This window comes from Falco rusticolus, chromosome 3, assembly GCF_015220075.1.
Source record: "Falco rusticolus isolate bFalRus1 chromosome 3, bFalRus1.pri, whole genome shotgun sequence".
NCBI classification, from domain to species: Eukaryota; Metazoa; Chordata; class Aves; order Falconiformes; family Falconidae; genus Falco; species Falco rusticolus.
In genome coordinates, this window is record NC_051189.1 from 24,422,697 (window position 1) to 24,448,763 (window position 26,067).

The following is a 26,067-nucleotide window of genomic DNA, read 5'->3' on the forward strand; positions in this document are numbered from 1 at the left end:
TGAGCCTTCTGTCTGGAAACTGAGGATACTGATGCTTTTCTGCTTCAGAGGAATATGATAACAATAAATACAGCCAAAATTCTGAGGTCTCAGGATGGTATGGTAAATGCCATACACTCAGACTTCATTTAGCTGTGGTCAAATTGTTCCAGGCCATGGATGAAAAGCCAGCTTGAGTCTAACACGATTTGTTAGCTCAAGCATAGCATCACATGAATGCAGTTACGCTCTTTTTAGGCTCAGCTGTGCTCTGGAAAGGGTACATCTGCTTTTGTGAGAACCTAGCTGGCTCCATCCCCAGGCAGCTCAGGTATTTCAACAACACATGCCCACAAACAGAATGGTTGAGGGGGAGAAAGGAGGAAAAACACCCAGCACAGAGCCAGCCTGGATCCAGTGGGGTTTATGGGACCTGGCTTTGTGCCAGACCCACGCTACCTGCCCAGCTTCTGCACCTGCTCCGGGATGCCCTGGGTCCTGTGGGACTCTAGGTTGGGTGCAACGTGTCCAGCACCGCAAACAGGGAGCCCCAGGCTGTCAGTACCTGCAGCGCTGGGGAACAGGCTGTGAGTGAGGAGCAGAGAAATCGAGTGACTCCGTGGGGTCAGTGTAGCTGATGCTACGAGGAGTTAACATTCTGGCTCAGGGCTAAATTCACCTGGAACCTCTTGAGTGCTCCCTTGTTTCAGCCTCACTTATCGGTGCTGTTGGGGTTCCCACTTTACCAGGTCTACGATGGTTTTGCCCAGTGGAGACGTGGCTTGGAACAGCTGCAAACCACTCGCTGAAGTTGTGCCTTAGGACTTCAGTTGCCCTCTTCCCAGGACGACGAAAGTGGCGCTTCAGGGAAGAGGCTTTGGAGCACGCGAGATCAGATTTTAGGAAGGCAGAAGGAAAGGAGGGGGAAATTAATGGATCGAGGTCTTCAAACCAGCGATGGAAAAAAGAAATACCGTTAATTATCGAACCCGACGGGAACTAAAAGAAAAAAAAAAAAAAAAAAAGAAGAGGGAGAGGGAGAGAAGCGCGGTGGACGAGGTTTCCCAAGGCTATAGGCAGTGCAGGGAAACGACGAGGGGACTTTGCGGGGAGAGGGAGAAGCCCGCCGAGGCAGAGCCTGCCGGCAAAAGCCTCGGCGGCTGCCGCGCCGGGGGGCGCGGGGCCGGCGGGCGTTAGGGCCCGGCGGGGGTGCCGGCGCGGCTGCGGGCGGCGCTATGGCCGGGCGGCGGCACCTCTCGTCCCGCAGCACCACCTACGGCCGCGGTCCCGCGCCGCCGCGCATCCCCACCGGGCCCGCACGGCCCCGCCGCCCGCGCCCCCTGCCCGCCGCATAAAAGGAGCGGGCGGAGGCGGGCGGCTGGTGGAGCCCGGCGCGGACACCGCCTGCATGTGGCCGGGAGCCCGAGCCCCGGCGGCCACCGCCGGCCCGCGCCCGCCCGCGGGTGGCTGCTCCCGGGCGCGGAGCCGCTCTCCGGACCCGGCGGCGGGGCGGGATGGCGGCGGGGCCGCGCCGCGGAAGGTAGGGGGGGCGGCTTCGCCCCGCCGTGCCCGCGACCTGAGCGCGTGTGGGCGGGGTGCGCCCCTGCGCCGGGATAAATAGCGCTTTCCCCCGCCTGACAGCCCGTCCCCGGGGCGCACGGGGGTGCCGAGCGGCAGCGCTCTCCCGCCGCCTGCGGGGGAAAGTTGGGGCTCTGGCTGGCTGCGCTCGGGGCGCCCCGCTCCTGCCCCGGCCTGGGTTTTCCATTTTTCTCTTTTTGTTTCTCGGGGAGAGCCGGAGAAGGGGGAGGACCAGGAAAGCCAGAGGCCAGGCTTTCTCCCCGCCGCCCCGTCTCCCTCTCCCTGCAGCGCCGGGGGGATGCTGGAAACGGCTGTGAGTTCGCAGCGCCCGAGAAGGGCGGCGAGAGGCGTGTGAGCTCCTGCCGCTCCCCGCGGCAGCCGCTGCCCCGCGGCGCCCCGCCGGCCCCCTCTTCCCCCGGGGCCGCTCGCAGCCCCGCACACAGCCGGCCTCTGCCGCCCCTCGCTGCCGCCGGCGGGGGCTGCCCACCCCAGCGGCCCAGGATGCAGTTTCGCCTCTTCTCCTTTGCCTTGATCATCCTGAACTGCATGGATTACGGCCACTGCCAAACCGGCCGCTGGAGACGCAGCAAGAGAGGTGAGCAGCGCCGGCCGCTCGGCCGGGACGCCCGCCCGGGGCAGCGAGCGGGAGCGCCGGCGGGGCAGGCGGGCGCTGCGGCGGGCTGCGTGCGCGCCCCCTCCCCGCGGGCGGCGGGGCAGCGCCCCGGCAGGTGTGGCGTCCCCCGCTCCGCGCCCGCGGGCTCCGGGCCGGCACACGTGGGGCGGCGGCGAGCCTAGGGGGCGCGGGGCCGGGCCGGCGTGGCGACCGCTCCGCGGGGCTGCCCGCCCGCCGCCCTGCTGCTGGGGAGGGCCGGGCCGGCGGCGGGAGCAGCGGCGCGGGCGTGAGCTCCGGCGGGCAGGCACCGGGAGCAGCGGCGCGGCCGCCCGCCACCCGCGCGGGACAGCAGGGGACGTCGAGCGGCCGGTGCGAGCCCGCGGCCGTGCCCTCCTGCCCGCGGCGCCGGCACAGCCAGGGCTCCCGCCGGGAGCCGCCCGCCGCAGGACGTGCCCCGCCGGCCCGTCGGCCGCAGCAAGCGGTGGCATCGCCGACTATCGCCGTCGTACGTCGCCAGCCGGCTTGCAGCAGCCGGGGGGTCGCCGTTACCCGCGCTGTCCGGGCTCCCGTGTGCGTGGGGCGGGCTTTGCGGCTGCCTCCCGTGGGCCGTCCCCGCCGGGGCCGTGGGACCGCAGTTCCGAGGCGGAGGGGCGGCATCGCCCCCTCTCTCCGGCGGGGCTGGGGGCTCGGCCCGCGGGGCAGCCGCAGCGGCGGGGCCAGCCGCGCCTGCCCCAGCCCCGGGGGGCTGCTGTGCTGCTGCCTCCCGCTGCAAGCGTGCATATCCCTGCGAGGAAAAGGGGGGAATTAAAAAACAAACAACAAAACCAAAAAGAGAAACGATGCGTTAGGGTTTAAGCTGTTCTCCTGAAACGCTGGTGTCGGGATTACCAGAGTTCAGGAGTCGGAGCGGTGAAATGTGCCAGTACAGCACCCATGTGGCCGAAAAGCTTACTGCAGCTCTTCCCTGGCTGTCAGCGCTGTCTGGGGGGGTTGTTTTTTTTTTTTTTTTTTTTTTTTTTTTTTTTTTGTCCCCCCCCGGGTGGAAGTACACCTTCGGTATAAAACGTTTTTATTATCCGCATATTCTGGGTTACTTTGCTATCCCTTTTCCTATTTTCTCGGCCGTGTCTTATCTTACCTTTTCTAAAGTTCGCTCAAAATCAGGTGGCTCAGCTGCTGAAAAATTCCTGTTTCTGAAAGAATTGCCCTTCCAGTGCAATTATTTGGAAAGAGAGGGAGCCAGCATCTCCAGTGTTAAGCTGCTACAAATAGTAATAAAGCTGTGAAAGTAAAATAGTTTGCACACTCATGCATATGTCACCTTCACAGTAGGTACGAATAAAATTGTAAAGCAACTTAGTTTTGATGGTTTTCCAACAGATGGTTTCCAGAATTTAATTTTTGTGTGTGTGGCTAAAACGATAGCAGACCTTTAAAGTGACCAGACTATCTGTGCTAACAAAGGGTATACTGTGTCTTTAATTAAATGTGGAACTACTTAGAGTGCTGGCTAGACAGCGGAGGGTGATAGTGGTATTTCTGCTTTACAACAGAGCTTAAGGATTGCATTGTGGGAGTACTGAAATGAATAGACATCTAACTCGAGTTGTGTGAATTGTCCTCCTACAAAAACTTAAGCTGGTTTTAATTGATCTCATGTTCGCTGATTGATCTTAGACCATTTGTTGTGCTTGTTGAACAGTTGGCTTTTCCAAAGGAGATTGATTTAAATTAGTTTTTAGTTTAGTTATTGGATAAATACCGTCAGTATTGACAGTTGACTTACTGGCACTGTTTTGTGCTATCACCTAAGGGTTTGGTTTTGCACTTTGAAGAATGCAGTCTTTTTCAGTTAATAAGTCTAAAGAAGTACGCATAGCCAGTTCTAAGCACTGAAAGCAAAATCTAAGAACGTATTCAAACTATAATAGACGCTTGCCATGACACATGCAGTCTGAAGTAATGCTTTCATACAGGACTTAAAATTCCAATAATTTCACAATTTTTCCATATCCCATCTGCAAATAATCAGGCATTCACTGTGGGGTACTGGCAGTTAAAATTTCTCTGGCATTCTGTTTTGTCTGTTACATGATCTCAGATGCTCCATAATATCATTTTCTTAATGAAATAAAATTTTTGGCATAGGCTAAGTCTCCTGTGCGGTAGAAATCAATTGCATTCAGTCTGGAATTACGGGCAAATATCATGCGTAGCTGTGTGTGTGTGGTTTTTTTTTTTTTTGTAAAGCAGCTAAATGCACAATAAACTTTAAGTATATATGCCTGTATTGGAGTTTGCATGGATTTGTAGCTGATGGAAAATGCTCTACTACACAAGAGCTTAGTAGATTTGGGACGACATTCCCAGATTTCTTCATTACCTTCCTACTTCCAACTTCTTCCCAAACCAAGGCATGCAATATTGCAGTAGGAGTGAAATGAAAAAAAAATAAGGTTTAGAATGTGGTCCCTACCTGGCACTGACTTGTGTTTTGTTAGTCAATGTTACTTCATTAAGAATTCTTTGGTAAAAGCATTATGATCAACAGATTATTCTAATTCCACTGCTGCTTTTAGTTACTTTTGCAGCTCATTAGAATATTGCTTTGCCTAGTTGGCTCGGAGCAGAACCTTACTTCCCTTGAAACACCCCAGCAAATTCTCCCTCTGGAAGTCTCTGTCCTGAGCAAGTAATTATGATTATTTGCCTTTCCTGCAGAAGCTATTCTAAAATGTGTTTAAGGGCTATATAGCTTAAAGGTCAGTGGTGTAATCTCACAGCTGGTTTAGCCTAATACCAAAGCACCTCCTTTCCCTTTCTTATTTATTTGATTTTTCATTTATCTTGGATACCCACTTGTTAATTTCAATGAAAAAAGAAATCAATTCTTCTCTTTAGCAGCCAGTATGAACAGTTTCATGTCTTAGCATTTCACTGAATATCACGGGACACATGAAAGACCAGTCACTTTTTTCCCTTGTCTTTGAGACATAAGAACGCTTTTCCCAGAGTACCACAAATCAAAGTGGGAGTACATAGAAATGAAATCTGTCAGCATTGACAGAAAAGAATACAGGATTCTTCATTGTAAAGAGCTGTCAAAAATCAGAAATTCCCTGAGGAAGAAAAGCCAATGTGACAGCAGTGCCTGCATTGATGGGAAGACTCAACTGTAGTGCAGAGAGGCTCTCTGGGGCTGGTGAGACCAATGCTGGCATAATGAGAGACGTGAATGGGACATGTTCACACTGGGAAACTGGAAGTTACCTATATCCAAGAACTCAAAAACTGTGGGTGTCAAATACTTTTTTTTCTTAGCTCACATTCAAGGAGTATCGTAAGAGCTAAGCTGCACATGCATCTCCTGGATGCTCGCACTCTGTGTTAGGCATACATAAAGGAAGGGGTTATATCTGTAGCAATAAGTGAATAGTAACTGCCAGTGTGATGACAGAAAACCCACAGTTGGAAATAGGAAGAGTGCCGGTGGAAGGGAATCTCTGCGAGTGCTTCTGAGAGCTCAGCATAGCTCTGTGTATGGTGTTCATAGAAGTGTGTGTATATATGGAGGAACACAGTAGCGGGAATCAAAATTATGTCAATTAAAGCTGCATCATATTAATGTTTAATGGGAGTCTTGACCACAAACCAGCTATTAATATAGGAAGCAGTCATATGGTTTTTCAACTAGAAGAAAAACCTGTTCAGATATTGGGGATTGTGATTTAGCTTTCCTAATTAAATACCTGAAATGAGGATAATCTTGGAGCCTGTCTCAGCTGGTTTTTGTGGTCAGGCTTTGGGAAAGAGTGATGATTTGAACATTAGGGAAAAGGAACCTGTGTTGGAAATAATTGATTGAAGTAAATACCACATCTGCTTTTACAAGGACTGTACTAACTTCAAAAGAGTAATTTACTATCTAAAAAGTGCCATACTACAAAGAAGATCTTAATTGTCCAACAGTACCCAAATATTTTACCTATTCTATCCTCCTCTCTCTGAACTTGAAACATGTTTTACATTTGGAGGAGGGTTAACTTTTTTCTGCAGGTTAAGGCTTGAAATCTTAGGAGGAAGCTGTACTTTGAGACACAAGTTTTCCTCAGGTGTTACAAATTCTGTTACAAGATTTTAATGTAAAAGAACTGAGACATGTTAACACTTTCGGGAGTGATTTCCCAGATCAGTAGTAAAGCTTTGGAGGGTAGCTTCTGCTCCTCAGCCCCTTACTGCTTAGGGTAGCTAGTTAATAAACATTCTTTCTATACACATCCTTACTAAAGCAGTAAGAATATCCTAACACTGTAACCACTGAAAAGTCAAAACTTTAAAACTCTGGGCTACTTATGCCCTATTATCTGGTAAGGCTGGGAAAGTTTCTTAAACTAAAATGGCAGCAGAAGTCAAAACTTCTCTGTGAATGACTGAATACCGAACTAGCTAATAATGCAGTGTTACTGGGCGTAATCCATGCTCAAGTGGCTGTTGAAGATTTGCAGAAGAGATGCTCAAAATGCCAAGAGCAGGTTTCACCATGAAAACAGACACCTAAGTTTGGGTGCTTGATTCAGTTTCCCAAAGTAGGTTTCTAGTGCTGTTTGTGATGCGTAAAAGATACCCTTCTGGCCCTGGCATGTACATGACCTTCCTGAGCAACTGGAGGCCAGGCAGGGTACCCTGGAGCAAGTCATATGCATCTGACATCCTTAGGTGTCCCAAGGCCTGTTACAGTGGAGACTGAAAATGGGGAGCATGTGCTGGCACAGTGTTGCTGTATTTATGCTTTTCCTTGCCTGTGTCCATCCCCTTTAGCTTCCTTTACAGGTTGCTTGGGATTAGGATACTGGGCTAGATGAGTGTGTCTGGTCAGACGTTGAAGTCTATGCCTATGCGCTTTTGCATTAAAACCTGCAGGAAGTTTTATGCGGTGATGAAGAACTTAGATTTGTATGCTTAATAAACTTGGCTTAACTTTGTTTTCTCTTTTTTTTGGGAAGGGGTATGTAAGTTTTTCAAGGTTTGGCTGAAACCTGTTACTAGAGCAGCTCAAAATGCATAACAAATACCAAAAGTGAGTCTGTATATTTATATCGGGAAGCTAAGATAACAGCCAGAATGCAGTTTCTCACTTCACTATGTCATTTACAATATACAGGCCAGCATAATTACTATGATAAAGTATGTTAGCATGGTGTTGTTTACATAAGCTGCTTTTAATGAGCAATATGACATTATTTAAAAGCTGGAAGATGGTAAGAGGTGTTCATTATCAAAATTGAAGGCATAAAGAAATAAAGGTTTTTCTGTAAGCTGTTTATGTGTTTTCTTTCTCTCACTGATTCTGCCAAGAGCCTGACTATCCCATGGAGGTCTGCATTTTATTTCTGATCCTCTAGCTATTTTTTTTAATACCTAGAAACCTTACCTCACCATAGATTAGAGGGCACTATCTAGTCAAACCTGCAGACCATCACAGGCTGCAAATTTTACCTGCTACACTGTACATCAAACTCAGAAGTTTATAGCAGACTATAACATCCCTTTCAAAAAATGCTCCCTTGATTATAAACTCCAGGGGTGGGATTCATGTGACTACATATAATTGTCTGCAACATGAATGTCTGGATTTTCTTCTATAATTGATGCAGTGCTAGTTGATACGATCCATAGAGGTGCTGGCACAATTTAACTCATCCTACGGTAGGCACCTGTCTGATCAGATAAAGTATACTCCAAACTTGGGAAATATAAAATAAGATGACTCTGTTACCTCTATCTAGAATTGTGGTGTAGTCCAGATGTGTGCATCTTCATTGTTAGCTCCTGAAGTAAGCTGAAATCACCCGCAAATGAGAAGGGTTCCACCATATCCAATTTTCTCATCTATATTAAGCTTATGTGTTGGTGCAGCTCTTAACTTTAACAGATATGGTTCCTGAAAGTTATATTTTTTCTTGTGTTACAGATTTATTTAGTTTCAGGTATTTTAAAATACTAAATTAAATTCCTCATGCATGCCCTCTCATTTAACCTCAAAATTTTGTTCAGGTGTGGTTGGAGAACCTTCTGTATTTGTCTAGGCTCCAAGTATTTGCTAATCCTGTTCTTAATGAAAAGCATGACTTCATACATGTTGGCTGCTGATAATGCACAAATATAACAGCTTTATCCTTTCATTATGGGCTGCTTCAGACATGAAAATTAGGTGTACACATAGTTTGTGTGCTCCTTGTCTTTGTTGTACTTATTTAGCAGATGGAACGCTTAGGAAAATGTCAGGTGCTGCAAAATCACTTTGTGCATGCAGGGTAGATCTATCACTTTTGGGGATGGTAGTGTTGGATTTAAAGCCTGTTCCCAGGTAATATTTTGTGTAGGGCATGGAATAGGCTTGTGGTATGACTTTCTTGATACTTGAATGCTAATCTAACTTAAGAAGTGGTCAAGTCTATCTTGCTTCTGAGCACCATTAGGCAGATGCAGAGTTTGGGTCATACAGCTATTTCTTCTATCCTACAGGATGGCTTTGTCCAGCTAGCTCCATGCAGAAAGGCCACCTACTGACCAGGGTTTGCTGTTATACTTGCTGAACTTTGTATATCTGTGGGCAGTAAGGTAACTTGTAAGCCTGACTTGAAACCCAGCTGCATCATGCTATTCTCTCTACGTCTGGCTGTTCCAGCTTTCACAGTGTTTACCATGAGGTGAACCATCCTGTCCATTTTCATCAATACTTTTTCAAAACTCTGAGGAGAAATGAAGTTGGAAGGGATCAGGGTGGCAGTCTCTCCAGTGTATGCCCCAAAGAGGCAGGTGACAGTGCAACAATGTCAGACACAGGAGAGGCAAGAGTGAAAAAGTGAATCTGACAGACACTCTCTAATAAACGTCATCTTTCCAGTGCAGTTTCTGCAGTGGAGATGGAAGGTGGGAAGGAAGGATTACAGGAAATTGATGTTTGCACATAATCCTATCACAAAATACTTCACGGATTTGAAAGTCGATGTTCTGAGTGTGGAGATGACAACTGTAACTCCTCTAAAATGATGGAGTATCATGATACTTCCCCTGTAGATTTTCCTCTGAGACTACAAGAATTTGAGACTTTAATTGTTGTCCTTACTTTGAGATTGCTCCATCTTAGCACCTTGATTTCAAAGCTATGCACATCTCTGACCTTTCTCTATCAAACTGTGGTCCATAGAGCAGGTGCTATAATTTTCTGGATGTCTACAAGTCACACTGCGTCATCCTTGTGTTTGTACTGAAGCACTCTTAAATGCAACACTCCAATGAATTTGTATAGCTTTGCTTTAATCTTACTCTATTTTGATGCAATTGTTTGTTGCTTAAATGAAAAGTTATAATTTCAAATTTCTTTTTAGTTGGTACCATGCAAACGATTGATGATTAAATTTCCTGAGCTTTCCTCTTGGTTATGGACTTCAATGTACAAGCTGTGAAGAGGAAAAGGATGTAGAAAAAGGACTAAAATTGTAGCATGGGGCAGAAAGGTGATTTATTTTTTTTTTAAAGGGAAAGCAGAGAAGCAACTAGTATTGTAGACAGTTTGATTATGTGGCGAAGGAGAGTTTTTTAATATCCCATCTGCCAAAATCTGGTGAGCAGTGCAATAAGTGTTCATACTCTTTTTTTACTGTAATAGGAGAAATATCTTTTGATAGCAGGTAGTTGCAAATCTTGGCATCCAGTAATGAATCAGTTATATATTTCTTTTCGAAATACCTATTTCAGTAGAGGCAAGTACTTGATCTATCTGTAACTGTTCTTTTATGAGGGAATAGAATTTATACCCTCTGCTCTCATTCCTTTTTTGTTTTTATGGGATGTTTGTATGACTGTGACAAGGAAAGTGTAAGTAAATACAGGTAATATTTAGGTGAGGCATGCAGTTCTGTAATTATGTTTCAAAATAAACACTTAATTGAATTATGAATGTTAATTGAAAAGGGTAATAGCAAATCTTATATATGGATACCAGAACCAAAATATTGTGAAAATCCTTCTAATATGATTTTCTGTTTTTAAAAATTTTTTTGCTCTCTAGGATTTAAAAAAATCAAGATAATTTAGAGCATATGGTTTAGCAATTATGAATCTCCAATTTACCTCGTGGAAACTTTTGTCTATTTTTTTTGAGAATTGTCAAGATTTTCTTCATCTTGATGACAAACAGAGCCAAACATAGATGTAGTGGGACGGAGGAAGGGACCTAGAAGATTGGTAGTGTTTGTGATGCCAGCTTTTAGGAATTGCCTAAATTGGTGGGGTTTTGTAGTCACTGAGCAGTTGCATGAACAATAACTCCCAAGTAGACCATGTGCAGCAATTAAGACAATATCTGTGCCTTTTTATATATTGGGAGAAACTTGTACTACTTTACACTGCAAAGGGACAACAGTATTTGTGTTAGAGAACTGCAGTGGTGTGACAAAATATAAACTTCCTGCTCCACACTCATTATTTTCTTTTTTGAGCTGAAATGCTGGCTGAAATATGTTACACACAAATATACACTCTGCACAAATGTATGGTCTTTTCAGCCGTATGGCTGCCACCTTTGAAATACCAAAAAAACCCCAAACTATCCACATCAGAGAAATGGCTGTTGTGCATGCACAGATTAAACTGCACATGTATAGTAGTGCTGACAACACCCAGCGCGTCCATACTAAGAGTTGCTGGGCAAGTTGGAAACCACTGAAACAGCAACTATGCTTCTCAAAGATAGGTGTTACTGATTTGCTCTTGCTTCTTTCTTGGATTGCTCAAAAAACCCCACCCCAAATAATTAGTAGATATGATATGTTTTCATTATAAACCTACTAATTTACCTAGTGATTCCACTGACAAGCACGTATCTATGACTCTTTTGAATGGGAATTAAAAGTTTCATCTTTCACTTTATCTATACTGAGATGGTACTTAAGGATCCCAACTGAGGTGAGACCCTGTAGCACTGGCCCTGCATAGACAATAACATCTAAACTAAGGCTGCCAGACCAGAATCTGTTCCAGATTTCCATCCACTGGCAGAAGAATTCTTTGCCTTTTCATTCCAGCTAGTTCAGACCTGGTTTAGGTCTCATTTTACACAGTGCATGCTAATAATGTGATGGACACAGATTCAGTTTTGACTCAGCAAGAGCAGCTGTGCGTCAGCAGGATCACTGCAGTGCACTCAAGGTGCGTTAGGTTATGTTCACAGCACGACACCACAGCAGCTACTTGGTTTTAGTTTGCTTAAAGCTATTGACAATTATTGCAGAATACTTGTGATCTGAGATGCTTCACTCTTGCAAGGGCCTAAACCCAAAGAACATTTTGTAAAAGGTTTGCTTATTTATCTACCACTGAATTACATGTTTTAATACTTTCATCAGGAGCGTTCTCAGGAGGTAGTTTTATGTCTAAAAATTGGTCTCCTGTCCTCTCCAAAATAATTAATCTTTTCTCCCCTACTTTTTTGAATGATCACTTGTGAGGAAAGTTGACTTTCTGAGGGACATCTGAGGGAAGGCACCTTTTGGAGTAGGGTTGCTGTGTGCTTTTGCTCTTGTGAACTACTGCTGTGGCAACAGCTGATGACAGGACAGTTCTTCAGCTTGGGGTCTTTGCCTGGGACATCAAAAATATACCTGGCCTGCATGTGTGTGTCGTGGTTGATTTTGAAGATGTTCAGCAAATACAGATTGCAGGTTGGCAGATGGCCTGTTTTGTCTCTGTTGCCTACCTGACATGGTTCGGTGCTGGGAGGTCTGCCTTCCTGGTAAAAGGGTACCTTCAGCAAGTCAGAAGGATTGTTTTTGTTAGTCTTTTCACATGTAAAACTTTTGATTAATATGTGAATGGCAAGGGTAATAGGAAAGAAATCCTTCTTTTATGTAAACGTCAAGCAGCGTTCCAGTGTGAAGTGCTAATATTATGACAGTATGGGAGTTAATAATGGAACCATCGGAATGAAATGGTGCTTCCAGACAGGTGCTTTGGCTTCCAGCTGTATTTCTTACAGCACTACTCCAGTATGCTGGAGTGTTGCAACTTTGATGGTGCTGAGATCACAGTACGTCATGGTTCCTCTTTTTAGCTGATGAAACTGCAGAATTACAAGTGCTTATCATAACTCTTCTATTCAAACTCACATTTTGCTGAACTTTACCTGTTGCCCACAGTATTCAAAGTTTTTTTTTGGGAACTGAGTTTTAGGAAACATTTGTAGCTGTAGTTGGGAAGTAAAATGAGAAATATCCCTGACATTTTTGTAGTGTTTAAAATAATAATTTTTTTCTTTAAAGCTTTGATTCAGGTTCACTGTGTTTTGTTTATGTTTTTTTTAATATAGCTTGTTGTAGAAACAGGAAACTATGAACTGCTTCAATGCAATACGTGTTCTGTGAAATTGAGAAGCAAATCTGAAAAATCTTTATTTAGTTGAGCAGAACCTGTAGGTCACCTAGTGCTACACAGTGTGTATTTCTACCACTGAACAGGTGTGTAGTAGTAGAAATACATACTTTTTTCGAAGGGTTCAAGTAAACAAAACTGACAGGATAGGAGAGGAAGAGGAGGCACAGAATAACCTTGTGATTAACAGTTTGGGACAAAGTTGGGTATCTGATCTTCAGTGTTAGTTCTCAGACTTGTCTGCAGTCACTGGATTATGTAGCTTCTCTGCATTGAGGGCATGTACTAGCACAAAAAAGAAAAGTATTTCTTTCATTTCAGATAGCGGAGTTCAACCTTACCTCTATCTATCTCAGCAAGAAAGTAAAAAATTTTCCTGTTATTTTCCCATATTTGTGCCGCACATGCTCTATCAGTTGCTCTTTTGCATGATCTCTGTCACCCAATACAGAGACTTCTATATTGTGTGAAAGGGAATCTAGTTTTGTTCAGCTTTGGATACAATAAGAGAAAGATACTGTCTGTTCTGCTAAAAATGTCATGCCTCTTCTGCCAGCAGTATTCTGGAAATCACTCCCCGTCCAGGGAAACCTCAATAGACTGGAGGAATCAAAAGGAACCTCACTGATGTTCAACAAGAAGTGCAAAGTCCTGCACCTGGGAAAGAACAACCCAGTGCACCAATATATGCTGGGGACCACCCAGCTGGAAAGCAGCTAGGTAGAAAAGGCTCTGGGGGTCATGGGTCCTTATGTTGAACATGAGCCAGCAACGTGTCTCTGCTGCAAGAAAAGCTGATGGTGTTTGGGGCTCCATTAGGAGGGTTGTTGCCAGCAGGTGAGCCCTCCCCTCTAGTCAGCATGGGGGAGGCCACACTTGGGTTATTGTGTCCATCTCTGGGCTCCTCAGTACAAGACATGGACATACTGGAGAGAGGTCAATGAAGGGCCCCAAAGTTCATTAAAGGACTGGAGCATCTCTCCTGTGAGGGAAGACCGAGAGAGCTGGGCCTGTTCAGCCTGGAGAAGGCTCGGGGGGGATCTCCTCAATGTAGTTGAAGGGAGGGTGCAGAGAGGACAGAGCCAGGCTCTTTTTGGTGGTGCCCAGTGACAGGACACGAGGCAACGGGCACAAACTAAAGTATAGGAGGTTCCCTCTGAACATCAGGAAACGTGGTTTTTTTTATAGTGAGGGTGACTGAGCACTGGCACAAGTTGCACAGAGAGGTTGTGGAGTCTCCCATCTTGGAGATACTCAAAAGCCATCTGGACATGGTCCTGGGAAACTGCATCTAGCTGGCCCTGCTTGAACAAGCTAGTTGGACCAGATGACCTCCAGAGGTCCCTTTCCAGCCTCAACCATTCTGTGAAAGGTTTGGAAATGTATCAGATACCTAGCTTGTGCTTGCTTGGTTTTTAGGAATAGTCTGCTGTGGGGAAGAAACATAGTGTCCATTCCCTTTAGGAATCCTTGAGATACGTGACTGAATCATGTGCAGCTGCAATCACCTTAACTTGTTGGAGTGCTGAGATCAACCCACAGGAGCTTACTGGTATTTAGCAGTGACACAGGACTTCCCAGCTCTGTCACTTCCCCTTGACAAGACTCCCAGCCTAACAGAGGTCTTGAAATAGCACCTGCTCCACCTCTTACTTCCCTTCTCTCTCCTATTCACAATTCCATGCAAAAAATAGCTGACGATGCAGTGAAAATGAAAGTTAAGAGGTAAAATCAAGGGGAAGATGGAAAACTAGGTTTGTCTGGGTGATCTGAGCCATTTAAAGTTATCATAAAAATAAGGTTCTATATCATGCTATTTTTGCATCATATGAGTTCCTTGCTGCCCCATATTTTTTTTCTTTATAAATATTTACAAATACCAGGGAGTGCATTGTGAATGTAATGATTAAGATACTAGACCTAACTGGTCTCACTAATTTTGGTGTAAATCTAGGGGTAATGTCAATCTGTTTCAGATATAGTATATGTTTCTGAAGTGATGTTTGCTCTGGTGTATTGTCTCATGCAATATTACTGTAAGATCCTACAGAAGGACTGTAAGCCAGGCACTTCTCTTTTTTTAAGAGCTGTAGTTCACTTTGCTAATGCTGTATTTACAAACTCTTTGTCGTTACTTCTAGTTCTTTCCATCAGACTCCTCAAAAATCTTCCTGCTTCCAACTTGTATTTCAGTTATTGTAACATTAGCAGTGGCATCAATACGTAGGGTTTTTTCCAGCTTTTGGAAAAAGTTTGAAATGTGACTCTATTAAACCTGAATCTGAAGACAGACTTGGTTTCATATTATTTTCTCTTAATAGCTTTCCAAGCAGCTGCTAGGTGAAACTACTGCATATTGAGCCTAGTGTAATATGAGGCTCATTGGGTAAAATAACATTAGTCTGTGCTACTTAAACACACTCTGGAAGGCTTAAGGAGGAAAGGAAGGAAAATATTTGAAGAGATCAACTGGATGTGGTCGAATACAAGTAATGTCACCTGAGAAGGATTAGAATTTGCCAAAGCTTGACCTGAACGAAGACCTCCATTTAAGGCTCGTGTTCCTACAAGATCAGCTGCGGTAGTTTTTCCACGCACAGTTTTCTACCGGCAGTCATATAGTGAAAGAGTCCAATGATTTACTTGGCTTCTGTGTCTCAGCTGCAGTAAAGTTGTTTTTTTTTTAAAAAAAAATAATAAAAAAAATCCCACTTTAACATTCCTTCTACTTATTAGCTGCAGCTGGCTTTTTCTAATTACTAAAGTCTTAACATTTTTTTCATCTACTTTCTGTTGCCCTTATCCTAACTGTGGGCTCAGTGTGTGCACTCTAGCTGATAAACAGCTACACGTGTAGTTTATACACTTAGATGTGGACAGCTTCAAAAAATACATGCATTGACTCTTCAAACTCCAGAAGACCCAGTGGAGTGGTTAGTAGCAATGGTACTTTATCCACCATGGCCTTTGTTTTCTGATGATGTGGGGTTAGCAAACACAGTGCCCTCATATTCTTAATAACACGCCTACTGTGATGGTGTCTTTGAAAATCACTTATTCTTCTGTTTTGTGATTGCATTTTGGAGTGCTTGGGGCACTTTCCCATGCACCTCTCTGGAGTAAGGTGTGTCTCCTATAGGTGTAGGAATAGAAGAGTCCTGGGGTTATAGGGTTATAAAGGCCTGAGTTCTTCCATAAGGTGAAAGAGAATGAGGACTGGGAATACTTGGCACCTCTAAAAAAACAAGTCACAAGTGACTTTTTACTCAAGCCTGACAAAGAATTGTAATAGGGGTAGAAGCAAATGAAATGATCAATTCAATTGTGTCCACATCACGTGACTCGGTGGATGTTCACCACAGCAGGTTACTATGGCCATTCCTGCTAGATGTAAGGTTTGACCATTTCAGGGCAAAGTACGAAATACTTTTATATGGAAATAAAGAAAAAAATATGCTTATTAAGTTTAGCGTTTTCCAGAGGAACTACTTCATGTGATACATCACAGACTGGGAATACTCATAATGCAGGGATGAATTTGCCTTCACCACAAGGGTTTCTTACACCTTTCTCTAAAGCGTTATTGACTGCTGCTGAAGGGAGCAGTGCTTTTGCTCAGTATATCGATTTCCATGTAAAACTTTCTTTACAAAGCTTCTTTTTCTACAAAAAAAGGTAATTGATTATAGATTTTCCTGAGGTTCAGCTTCTGGGCTTGAGCTTTCTTCTTAAAAATGCCTCAAGTCACAGTTAAGCTTAGCAGATATGTAATGAGAAAAAGCACACCATAAAATGCAGTATTATGGAGGAACAGCACGTCTCTTGAGACTTGTACTGAAATGATTCAATGTCAGAACTATTTAGTGTTATCCTTCTCTTGCATTTACATCTCACACCGCTAACTTAGGAAACTGTGACTAAGCATTTTGTTTAGCCACAAACACAGCTGACTTGTTTTTCATCACTGCTTGCTGCCATGTTAATTTGTTTCTTGATTTTGTCATTCATGCTTAGTTGTAACAGAAACGCTATCTCCTCTCTACTTGTAGAAACCATGTAGAGATACCCATGATATTCTACTGTATGGAGTAATTTCTCTTTTGTTGATGTATGTTTAGCCAAGGAGAAATCTGATTAGCTGAATGCTCTTGATAGTATTCAAGTACATCCTAGAGCTTTGCATTTGCTGTTTGATGTTCCATTTTACAGCTTTACTTAAATGCTCTGCAGGGATTGTGGTTTAGTGGTGAAAGCATGAAATTTGAATCCAAGGTGCCTGGTTCGCTTACGAAGAGAGCTGGTCAGTATGTTTAAAACCAGATCCTTCTACCCTACCACCCCCATAATAGGTTTTTACATGTGTCTGCAAATAAGTTTTGTCCCCCCCTCTCTTTTTTTTCTTAAATAAATGTTGAGCACTCACAGCTTAAGCAGGCATTGCAAGTCTTTCTTACACTCTGGGCCTCGGTTCCTCTCGTGCAGAGGGCAGTGCTCTATCATTGTGCGGTTTAAATTATACCAGTGATTTGCATGGCTAAGAGGTCCTAGAGTGTTAATCTCTAAGAATGTATGGGGTTATTATGAAGCGTAATAAGCACATAAATAAGTTTCCTGTCTCCAAGTTTATTGACTGAGCACACACCTGCATGTAAAACATTGCATCCATGCCAGTGATCTAAGATTTAGAGTGTCGGCTGTACCTGATGTGAAGTCTTCTGTGTTCTCATGTGTGTCAGAGGAGATAGCAATACCTTGTGACTGCATCACTGCTCTGTAGTGCGCAGAAATTACTGCTGCTTTTTTTCATTACAAGATACATGTCTGAAAAAATGCTTAAATGGGTTTTTATTCTGACATGTTTTCTTAACTTTCAGATGCAATGGATGGAGCTCTTCCTTCGTATGCAAGTATTTACAGTAGGCTAAATTAATTACTGTAAGAACAAATTATATATGCATTAAAAATGTTTTATTTCATACCAAAATAAGATAATGATATCAGATTTTGAAAATTACAAGAGGCTTGAGGCACCTCAGACTTGAGCTGTGAAATTAAGATGTTTGAGAGACCTGTATTTAAAGATACTTAGCTGAACACCTAACTGACTTTGACTGATCTGAAAATGGAACCATAGCTTTAAAAATGTAAGGCATTCCCAAAATTAAGAAATGCATATTTCTTGTATTAAGGATATTTTGAAAAAGTGTATAGCATATTTTTCTTTACCTCCTCAGAGCTGCCAGTATCTTTCTTTTAATGCCAGCCACTTATTATTCAAATTACAAACCTAATCTATGTAATGTGAGCCAAGTGGCTTTTAGTTTTTTATAAACATAATGATGTGGGTTTTTTAAGACTGTATTTGCATTCCCACAAAATAACAAAACAAACAAAAAATCAATAGCTCCTTGCTAAATAATAAGTTTAATTTCTGCTTGAAATGTGCTGAATGCTAAGCACCCAAAGTGCATAGGTAAATGTAATATTTTTTTTTTTAATCTATCTTCTTTATGAGGGAACTCTGATTTGGTTTTTAAAAAAGGCCTATAACCATTAAGTGTCGTTCTTTCAGGATGAGACCCAGCCTGCTGTGACTTAGGTAGATCTGAAATAGAGAAGCTGTTTCATTTAATTCCATTTTAATGGTATTCCAGCAAGATGTGGAGAAAAGGCTATACATATATAAACAGCAAATATGCTTCATCTGTTCTAATTCAAGATTTCTAATTCTCATCCATCATCATCATTGTTTGATGTCTCAAACTCTGATGCCTTGGGCTGAGAACAAGGAGGATGACAGAAGATTTGGTGGATGTTTTGAATGTGGTAAGTACATGCAGGATGTAAAGCACAGGGCTGTTGGATTGAATTAAAGTGACATCCTGCAGCTAAGTGTATATTTTTGTAGCGTGGAGTTGTCTTTTCCATACATCTTTCTGTAACTCGGATGCGTTCATATGTGGTAATATATGCATATTTCTAGAGTCAGAATTTTCCAATCTGGTGTTTCTCCACTATGCTCAAAGACAACCTATTCTGCTCTTCTACCTTCCTCATTTCTAAGTGGATTCCTTTGCTCCTCCTACTCTCAGTCATCTGCAGCTTTGGCATAATTTTTAGCATGTAGTCTTCCTTCATGTTTTTCCCAAGTGTATATAAGCTCTTTTGTCTTGCCTGCAATTATGACCTTATTGCTGAAACTTCCACACTTACCGGGAATATCACATACTTCCTCTTCCCCAACCTCCAAAATAACGTCTTTATTAAAAATGGTTTTATTGGTTGTTTTTTTTTTTTGGAAGAAAACTTTGTAGGACATTTTGAAGTCTTTTAAAATGTAGTAATTTGAGTTTTTTAAAGAACTGCATGATTTATGGTTTTGCAATGATCATGTTCAGTTTTATTAAAGATTTAGAACAGGATGACTGCAATAATGAGCTGTCTCAGGGTACAGAAGACCTATTTTCACTTCCCGACTCTCAGCCTGTGTGACCATGGTGAAGTTGTTCAGTCCTCCTCCTGTCTCTACCTTCTTAATCTGGAAAATGGGACTACACGGTTGCTCCTGGCATAGAGTTGTAACAGCACTACAATGCTGAGGACTGCACATCTGAAAGAAGAAATAAATTAAATTCTGTTATTGTTTATCCAATATGTTATTTGGAAGCTTTCTCCATAAATGGAAACATGATGGTCAAAGCCTCATGCCTGGACTTCAGAGCTGTACACTTCTATTTGTTTAATGTAAGTTCTTCAGGACAAAGATATGAGGAGAATTTGGCCCTATGGAATGAATGGCTCAACCTCTGTTGACTTGAGTGGAACGAGAATATCACCACTGGTTTACAAGTGCCAGGTGAAACCCTGTGACAGTTGGATAACAAACTTTGCTTAACCAGTGATTTTCCCAGGCTCTGGTAGGACTGTGTTCCTTTGCTTATATGCCCAGTACTTTCCATGTCTTAGGTAGATTATAATGAGGCCCTAGGTACCTTAGAAGTAGCTGTGGTGAGTTGGAAAACAGGCTGTTTCCAGCACAGAGCCATACTTGTTACTAATGCTCGATAAAAGTAAGAGAATAGGATTTCCTTTAGGTTTCTGAATTTTATTTATGCAGCGCAGTCTTAGCATGTGAAATCTTATGGGCATGAATGAGATTAAGTAACATACAGTCTTGTTAGCATTGTTTCAGACTGGCAATAAACAAAGTGTGCCCTTTCCAGTCTCTCGGCAGATAAATGCTTCACATTTTATTAGAACAATTTGGCTCCTGACATGAACTGTAGGCCCATTAATCCTGTAATATAGTGAATAAGATTGGAAAAATACAGGATGTAAATATGTTCTGCATTATGCACTTTAATACCAACCAGATATATAGTGTGCATTCTAGAACATGGTAGTTGGAATGTACTAGGCAACTAGCAAATTGTTGACAAGTCTCATCTGCTATTGGTTTATGTTGGGGTTAAGAGCAAAAAGCCTTAAGAAATTTCAACTGTTTGACATTATATGTTGATGCCTATCACATCTTGCTGGACAGAGCTTAAATAGATAGGGCCAGTGGCTTTATTACCTTCAGCTTGGTATTCTTCATTGAATCCAGAAACAAGACAACTTAAAGAATATGTGAAGAGTTTGTCAGCAAGCCTTACAAAAGAAAGACTCCTCTAATTATGAGAATGGTTACATTTTTACATTGGGTATAATAATAATAAAAAATTAATTCTAGTCAATGAAGCAGTAAATCCAAGCTCTTCTATTTATACCGTGATGTTTTCATTTGTGACTGGTTTTCCTTCTGAAATTTAATCTGAGAGTTACTCACATCACTTAAGAAGTGGGAAAAAATAAAATCCTATTGATACTGTAGCATGTTCTACAAGAATCTTAGAAGTCCTAATCATAATGGTCTCAGTGGCCATACGTTCAGTAAATTACTTTGTTAGTTACTCAATGGGGAAAACTGACCTCCAAAAACTGAGCTCCGAACTGGAATATATACTCTAGCAAATAGCCTGTGTATCTTCTCTGTAGCCCATCTGTAGGGGACATCCATGTGGAAAGGAAGCCTGAAGACCTTTGAATACAGATTTTACAGATTTAAATTTCCCATGTGATCTTTTCTTCTTGGATTGTCAAGATGCTAGGCTTCTGCTTGAAATTTGTGAAGGACAGAAGATTGACCAAGGACCTTCATTATGTATGATGTTTCAAAATTTTTTGAAGTCTGGAATTCCAGAAATGGACCCACAGTGTACTGCAAAGTTTCATATTACGTTGAAAGCCAGCACATTTTTTTGGTAAAGTTTTCCTTTCTTCCCCATGGAGTTTGTCCTGATGGTATTTCAGTGTGTTGGCTTCCAAGTTGGACTTTCAATATGTTTGTGTAAGTGAAAGGACCATCCCTTTGTAAGTGGAGGAGACATTCTTTTGTGACCACCTAGTTAATGCTTAATTAATTACTTAATAAGGCTGCAAAATTCTGACATTGCATTAGTGTATTGCCATATTGCTTCCTTCCTCTTCTTAGAAGACAGTATAGCAGAAATTTCAGATCTTCAATAATGGCACTTGTAAAAACATGTTCAGTTCCATGGCACCAGCAACTGAGTGGTAAAAGAGGCAGTGAAAGAGAATTCGTAGCCTTACTTTGTCCCATTCTTAAGCCTCACATCTTTCCTTTAGGACTGAGATCACTATGCTTCCACAGCACAGAGATGGTAATGTGGAAAAAAGAGCAAAGGAACCAGTGTATTAATTGGAGAAAAACGAAGAAGTGTTTTCCATTGGTGGGGGAGGATAGGCAGAGAAAGAGGAAAACCCCCTCCTTTTCATGAAAAGCAGACTTTCTTTCATAGAAAGTATCATTTAGTAAAAAGAAAAATAATTGCCAAACAAGACGTCAGTGTAGAAGCTTACAAACAGCCATAGAAAACAGTACTGAATTCCTTGGTAAGGGATTTTGGGGTGCAGTTTTCATTGGGTCTGACTAAGTGCATTGTGATCTTTTTGGAATGAGACTTCATGGAAATATACTAACAGCCTGTGCACAGATTCAGAAAACATTCCTGCATTTGAAGTGGTTTAGCAAAATTCATTTATCCATTAAATCAAGAATTGTGTTTAGGCTGCAGGACCTGATGGCCCACATAATGTGCACCGGGCTCCTAGCAGTCATATGTAAACTGTCTAATCACTCTCAGCTGTGTTATAACAAATAATTGGAAACTTAATATCTACCAGCAGTGGTACCTGTGTCTGTAACAGTAGTAGACATTCCTCTTACAGTTCCTTAAAAAAAAGACAAGATCTCTCAGAAAAAGTTGTTCAGTTTTCTTTAAATTATTATTTATTTTACTGCTACCTTTAAAAGCTGCTGTTACAGCTTGGCTGCCTGTTCTCCATGTTACATTGTTTTCTTTGAACAAAAGCCAGTCATTTTTTGGCAAGTACTTTGACATTTGAACAACTGTCTTAGGGAGAGATGCATTTATGTGTTGGTTGATACATTGATGATTTTAACAGGTTGCTGATGCAGTGGAGGACGGTCCAGAAACATTCCTTTATACAGAGGTCCTTGCTGTGAACCGTGCATTGTGAATCCCAAGGCATTGTACAGTGGGCAACTCTCTTGTCCACTGTGTTGACTTTCATATAGGTTAAAAGACCAGCAAACCCGTCTGCAGTAGCACTTGAAATTACTCCTTGCTCACTTTGTGTGCATAGGATGCAAAAAATGAAAAAAATTGCACCCTATGTTCTGTAGAAAGATCGTTTCTGTTTTTGTAATGTTACGCAATCTATTGGAATTTTCCAGATACTGAACATGAGGAACCCAAATCTGCTGAAATGCATTCCAAGACCTGGGAGAGTACCCTGAGGGGAGGGTTGTGGTGGTAGATAATATAGCTGTGCAGTCCTTTCAAAAACGGAAAGGACATGTTTATGTGAAAAATTTTGAATAGTTGAAGCAGAGTTGTAATGAGATCTCTTGAAAACTATCATTATGTACACTTTCATTTTAACTGAAATATGAAATGAGAATTTTTAATTTTTTTTCTAAATGGCCATGTCTAAGCAGATGTAACTATTTTGGTGTTCTATAGTTAGCCCAGTAATTTTGCTGATGATTACTTGGCAAAGAAGCCAACAAGATGAGAATATAGAGAGTACAGTGACTCATCTGAGAACATTTGCTGTGTGTTACATTTGATTGTTAATTCTTGGTGTATAATTGCTGTATGAAGTATTCCAGGTTTTCTAACTACAGAAAGGAGGTAATGTAAGAGCTGGTTTTCAAAGGAAAGCCTTTTCTTGGGTTCACATAGAGATGGTCCTTCTCATTCCCATTCAGAATAAAGCCAACAAGGCCAAAATAGGAAGGAAAAAAGCTGCAATCGTGTAGCTGTAAAGATGCAGGTGATAGTACCTGCTTGATAAAGCATTTAACTGGGAACCTTACATTCAGCTAATTCTAACTTCAGTGTTGTTTGTAATTTTTAACAGGTGCTTGTAAGTATTACCTGCAACATCTTCCAGGACGCGATCACCACCTCTTGGTGTCCTCCTGAGCTGAACCAGGCTGGTGATGGGCTCAGTGAGACACAGGTCTGCTCATCAAAGAACCTCGCACATCCTTAGCTTTGTGGCCTTGTAACACTTCACAGGCCAAAGGCTAGCACGTGAGAAGAACAGGCAGTCGTAAATGGACGGGCCTTTCTTCCCTCCCGTTTTCTTCAATGTGTTGACTTCTAATGGCCAGCATGTGCGTGAGATATTGTATTTGTGGACTCTTAGATTTCCTTAAAACTCATGGCAAAAGCTCACACTTTTTGGTGTTAATGTCACCATGTTAAATTGTATGCGGTGGTCACACGGACTTGAAAGAGTTGAAGTTTTCAGGAAGAGGAGTCAGTTCCTTTACTCTCATTTGTGTCTTTGAAAAATCTTTCATCTTAACTACTTGAGAAGCTTACTGAACCTGGTGGTTTTTGCATTTTAACTGCATGTCACTGCAGTAGAGGGATGAGTAAAGATAAATGGGTTTTCCTGTGTTGCTTTCTTTTAGTTACTCTGTGCTGTGAAGTTTTTGACTGACAATCGATATATGTGCAAGTGTAAGGCAGCTATATTTTTCTAAATATCTCTTAAGCTTTACTTCCTTGCTGTTCGTTATTTGGGTAGGATGCTTTGCAAGAAGATAGTCCCTTGAATGTGCTCCCTGGTCCTTGCCTCTTGGGATATTTTATCATAGCTATGATCTTGAAGTAAGGCATATGCAAGGGATTTTATAAGTTCATTATGAATTCAGGAAGCACGTGTAAGGCTCAGGATGAATTGCTTTGATCAGGAAGTCCAATAGAGCATAAATAGAGAAAGGAAGGTGAGAAAAGGTGGTCCTGGTCTAAGAGGGCAGCGTGTGACACCAAGAGGAAGGAATAGTGAAGGTGGCAGTTTTTATTATGGAAGGAAGAGGAGCTGAGTTGATTAACTTCATGTGTGGGATTATTTTTTAAAATATTTGCTTATAGAATTAAATGTAAATTCCTTACTTGAGAATATTGTGGTTACGTATGTTTATGCATATGTGACAGAAGATAGCAACGTATACATTTAAAAAGAAAAAAGAAAAGACAAGCCATTCAAAATGTTGGGAGATTTACAGGTAGAAACGCCTCTTCGTTGACCTTAACAACTGCTAAATTGTGTCCCTGGCTTATTTAGTGTCAAAATTATTCACCTTTCATCATATTAATCTTCTATTTGTTACCGTTTGCTGAAATACAGCTCTTGACATTGTTTCAGTTTTAGATGCTGATGACAAAGTTTGTGCATCTTATAAATTGCATGCAATGTGTAGAACCCTTATTAATTGGTGGTGGAAGTTACAATCCATATTTTAAATAAGTAGCATAATACAGCCATTCAGAATTACACCACAAAAAAGAGAGAGGTTTAATGGATTCCATATGTCTGCTTTTAGAACTGGTTGAGAAAAACTTTGCTATACCACATAATGGTAAACCATCAGTGCTATAATGTCTTTGGGGTCTTTTAAGAACCTTCTTTATAGACACTCTTCTGACAAAGATTGATTCATTAATGGATTCAAGCCAGCAGTATTATGGCTTATATTGTTACAATAAGTAGGCATCAGTGTTGGTTACATTGTCACTTTAAATTCCTGAAAACTGAAAAGCAATATTATCCCTGCTCTTGAGGAAAAACTGATTTTGAACAACAGGCAGCTTTTCAAGTACATCACTGGCATTTTAAAGCACTTGTTTCAATGTATACCTTAGTTTATACTCTTTCAGAATGAAGAATGAAAGAGTAGATGTATATAGGAAAACAGGGATATAGGATGCAGTCTTCCTGCACCAGTGATAATTTTTTATACAAAAATGTTAATAACTAGTTTAAAAAAGCTTTTTCATGGCCAAACATTTAAATAAAGCAGCTCTATTAATAATTTTTAAGAAACTAGTGTTTAAGTAGTAATGGGTAGTTAGCCTAGGGCCATATTATGCAAGCGGTCTGATTGCCTGCTTCACCCCCCCAAAAAAACCAAACCCCAAAAACCAAAAAAACACCCAACAAAAAACACCAAACAACCCCCCCCCCCCAAAAAAAAAAAAAACCTAAACAAAAAACCAACCCAACAAAACAAAAAACCCCACTTATACTTGGGAGTATTTCCAAACCCAGTGACTCTACATGCATGCTGCCTGGCCAAGCCACTCCTTTCATAGTGAAAATCAGATCACTGTATAAGCGTTCCTGTGGGGAGCACGTTAAAGAAATCTGTAGCAATCCCTCCTTCGTTTCCACCCCTTAGGCACAGGCTGGTGAGGAATGTGCATACTTGTATCATGTTGGAGGATGCGCTGCTTCCCCATTCAGGCCTAACTGGGTCTGCTGCTGTGGATCAAAACCACAAAGCAGCACTGAGACATCTGCAAGAGGGGGGACAGAAATTATCGTCAGACCCTGAGCTGGGAGTTCTGGACACTTGCATAAGCGTACCCTAGTAAGACAAGCATGTTTTGGTAGAAAATATAGACTATGACTCCATTAAAAGTGCATAGGCAGGTTTCTAATCTTCTGGGTTTTCATTATATGTCTTAAAATGACTTGTGCTTTCCAGTAAAGTGTGTATAAATCTGTGTGTTTTAGTGTGTGAGCACATATAGGGGAATTACTACATACTGTTGAAGTTCTTACTATGTTCTCTCTAGGTCTTTTAGGTTTTATTTCCTTTAAATAAAAAATTCTAGAAAAAGAATACAAAAATGATCTTTTGCAAGACTTAGAAAAAAATAAATTTCAACCTTTCTATTACTTTCATTCACATTTTTTTTCGTATTGAAATTCCATGAACTATTTAGATTTGCTTAAAAAGGTAGACTGACCTTGAAAGAAGCTGTTTTACTACATGTAGGTGACTCCCTCAAAGTCATATT

The 26,067-nt window shown here is 42.0% G+C and overlaps 1 protein-coding gene across 1 annotated transcript in view; it reads left to right on the plus strand.

Annotated features, from left to right (window-relative positions):
• Window positions 1-1,356: 1,356 nt before the first annotated feature.
• RSPO2 (R-spondin 2) overlaps window positions 1,357-26,067 on the plus strand; it is a 114,612-nt gene continuing 89,901 nt past the window's right edge. The window contains exon 1 of the mRNA XM_037382247.1: window positions 1,357-2,152. Coding sequence (XP_037238144.1) covers window positions 2,059-2,152 — 94 coding nt within the window. The 5' untranslated portion in view covers window positions 1,357-2,058. The remainder of the gene's footprint in view (window positions 2,153-26,067) is intronic.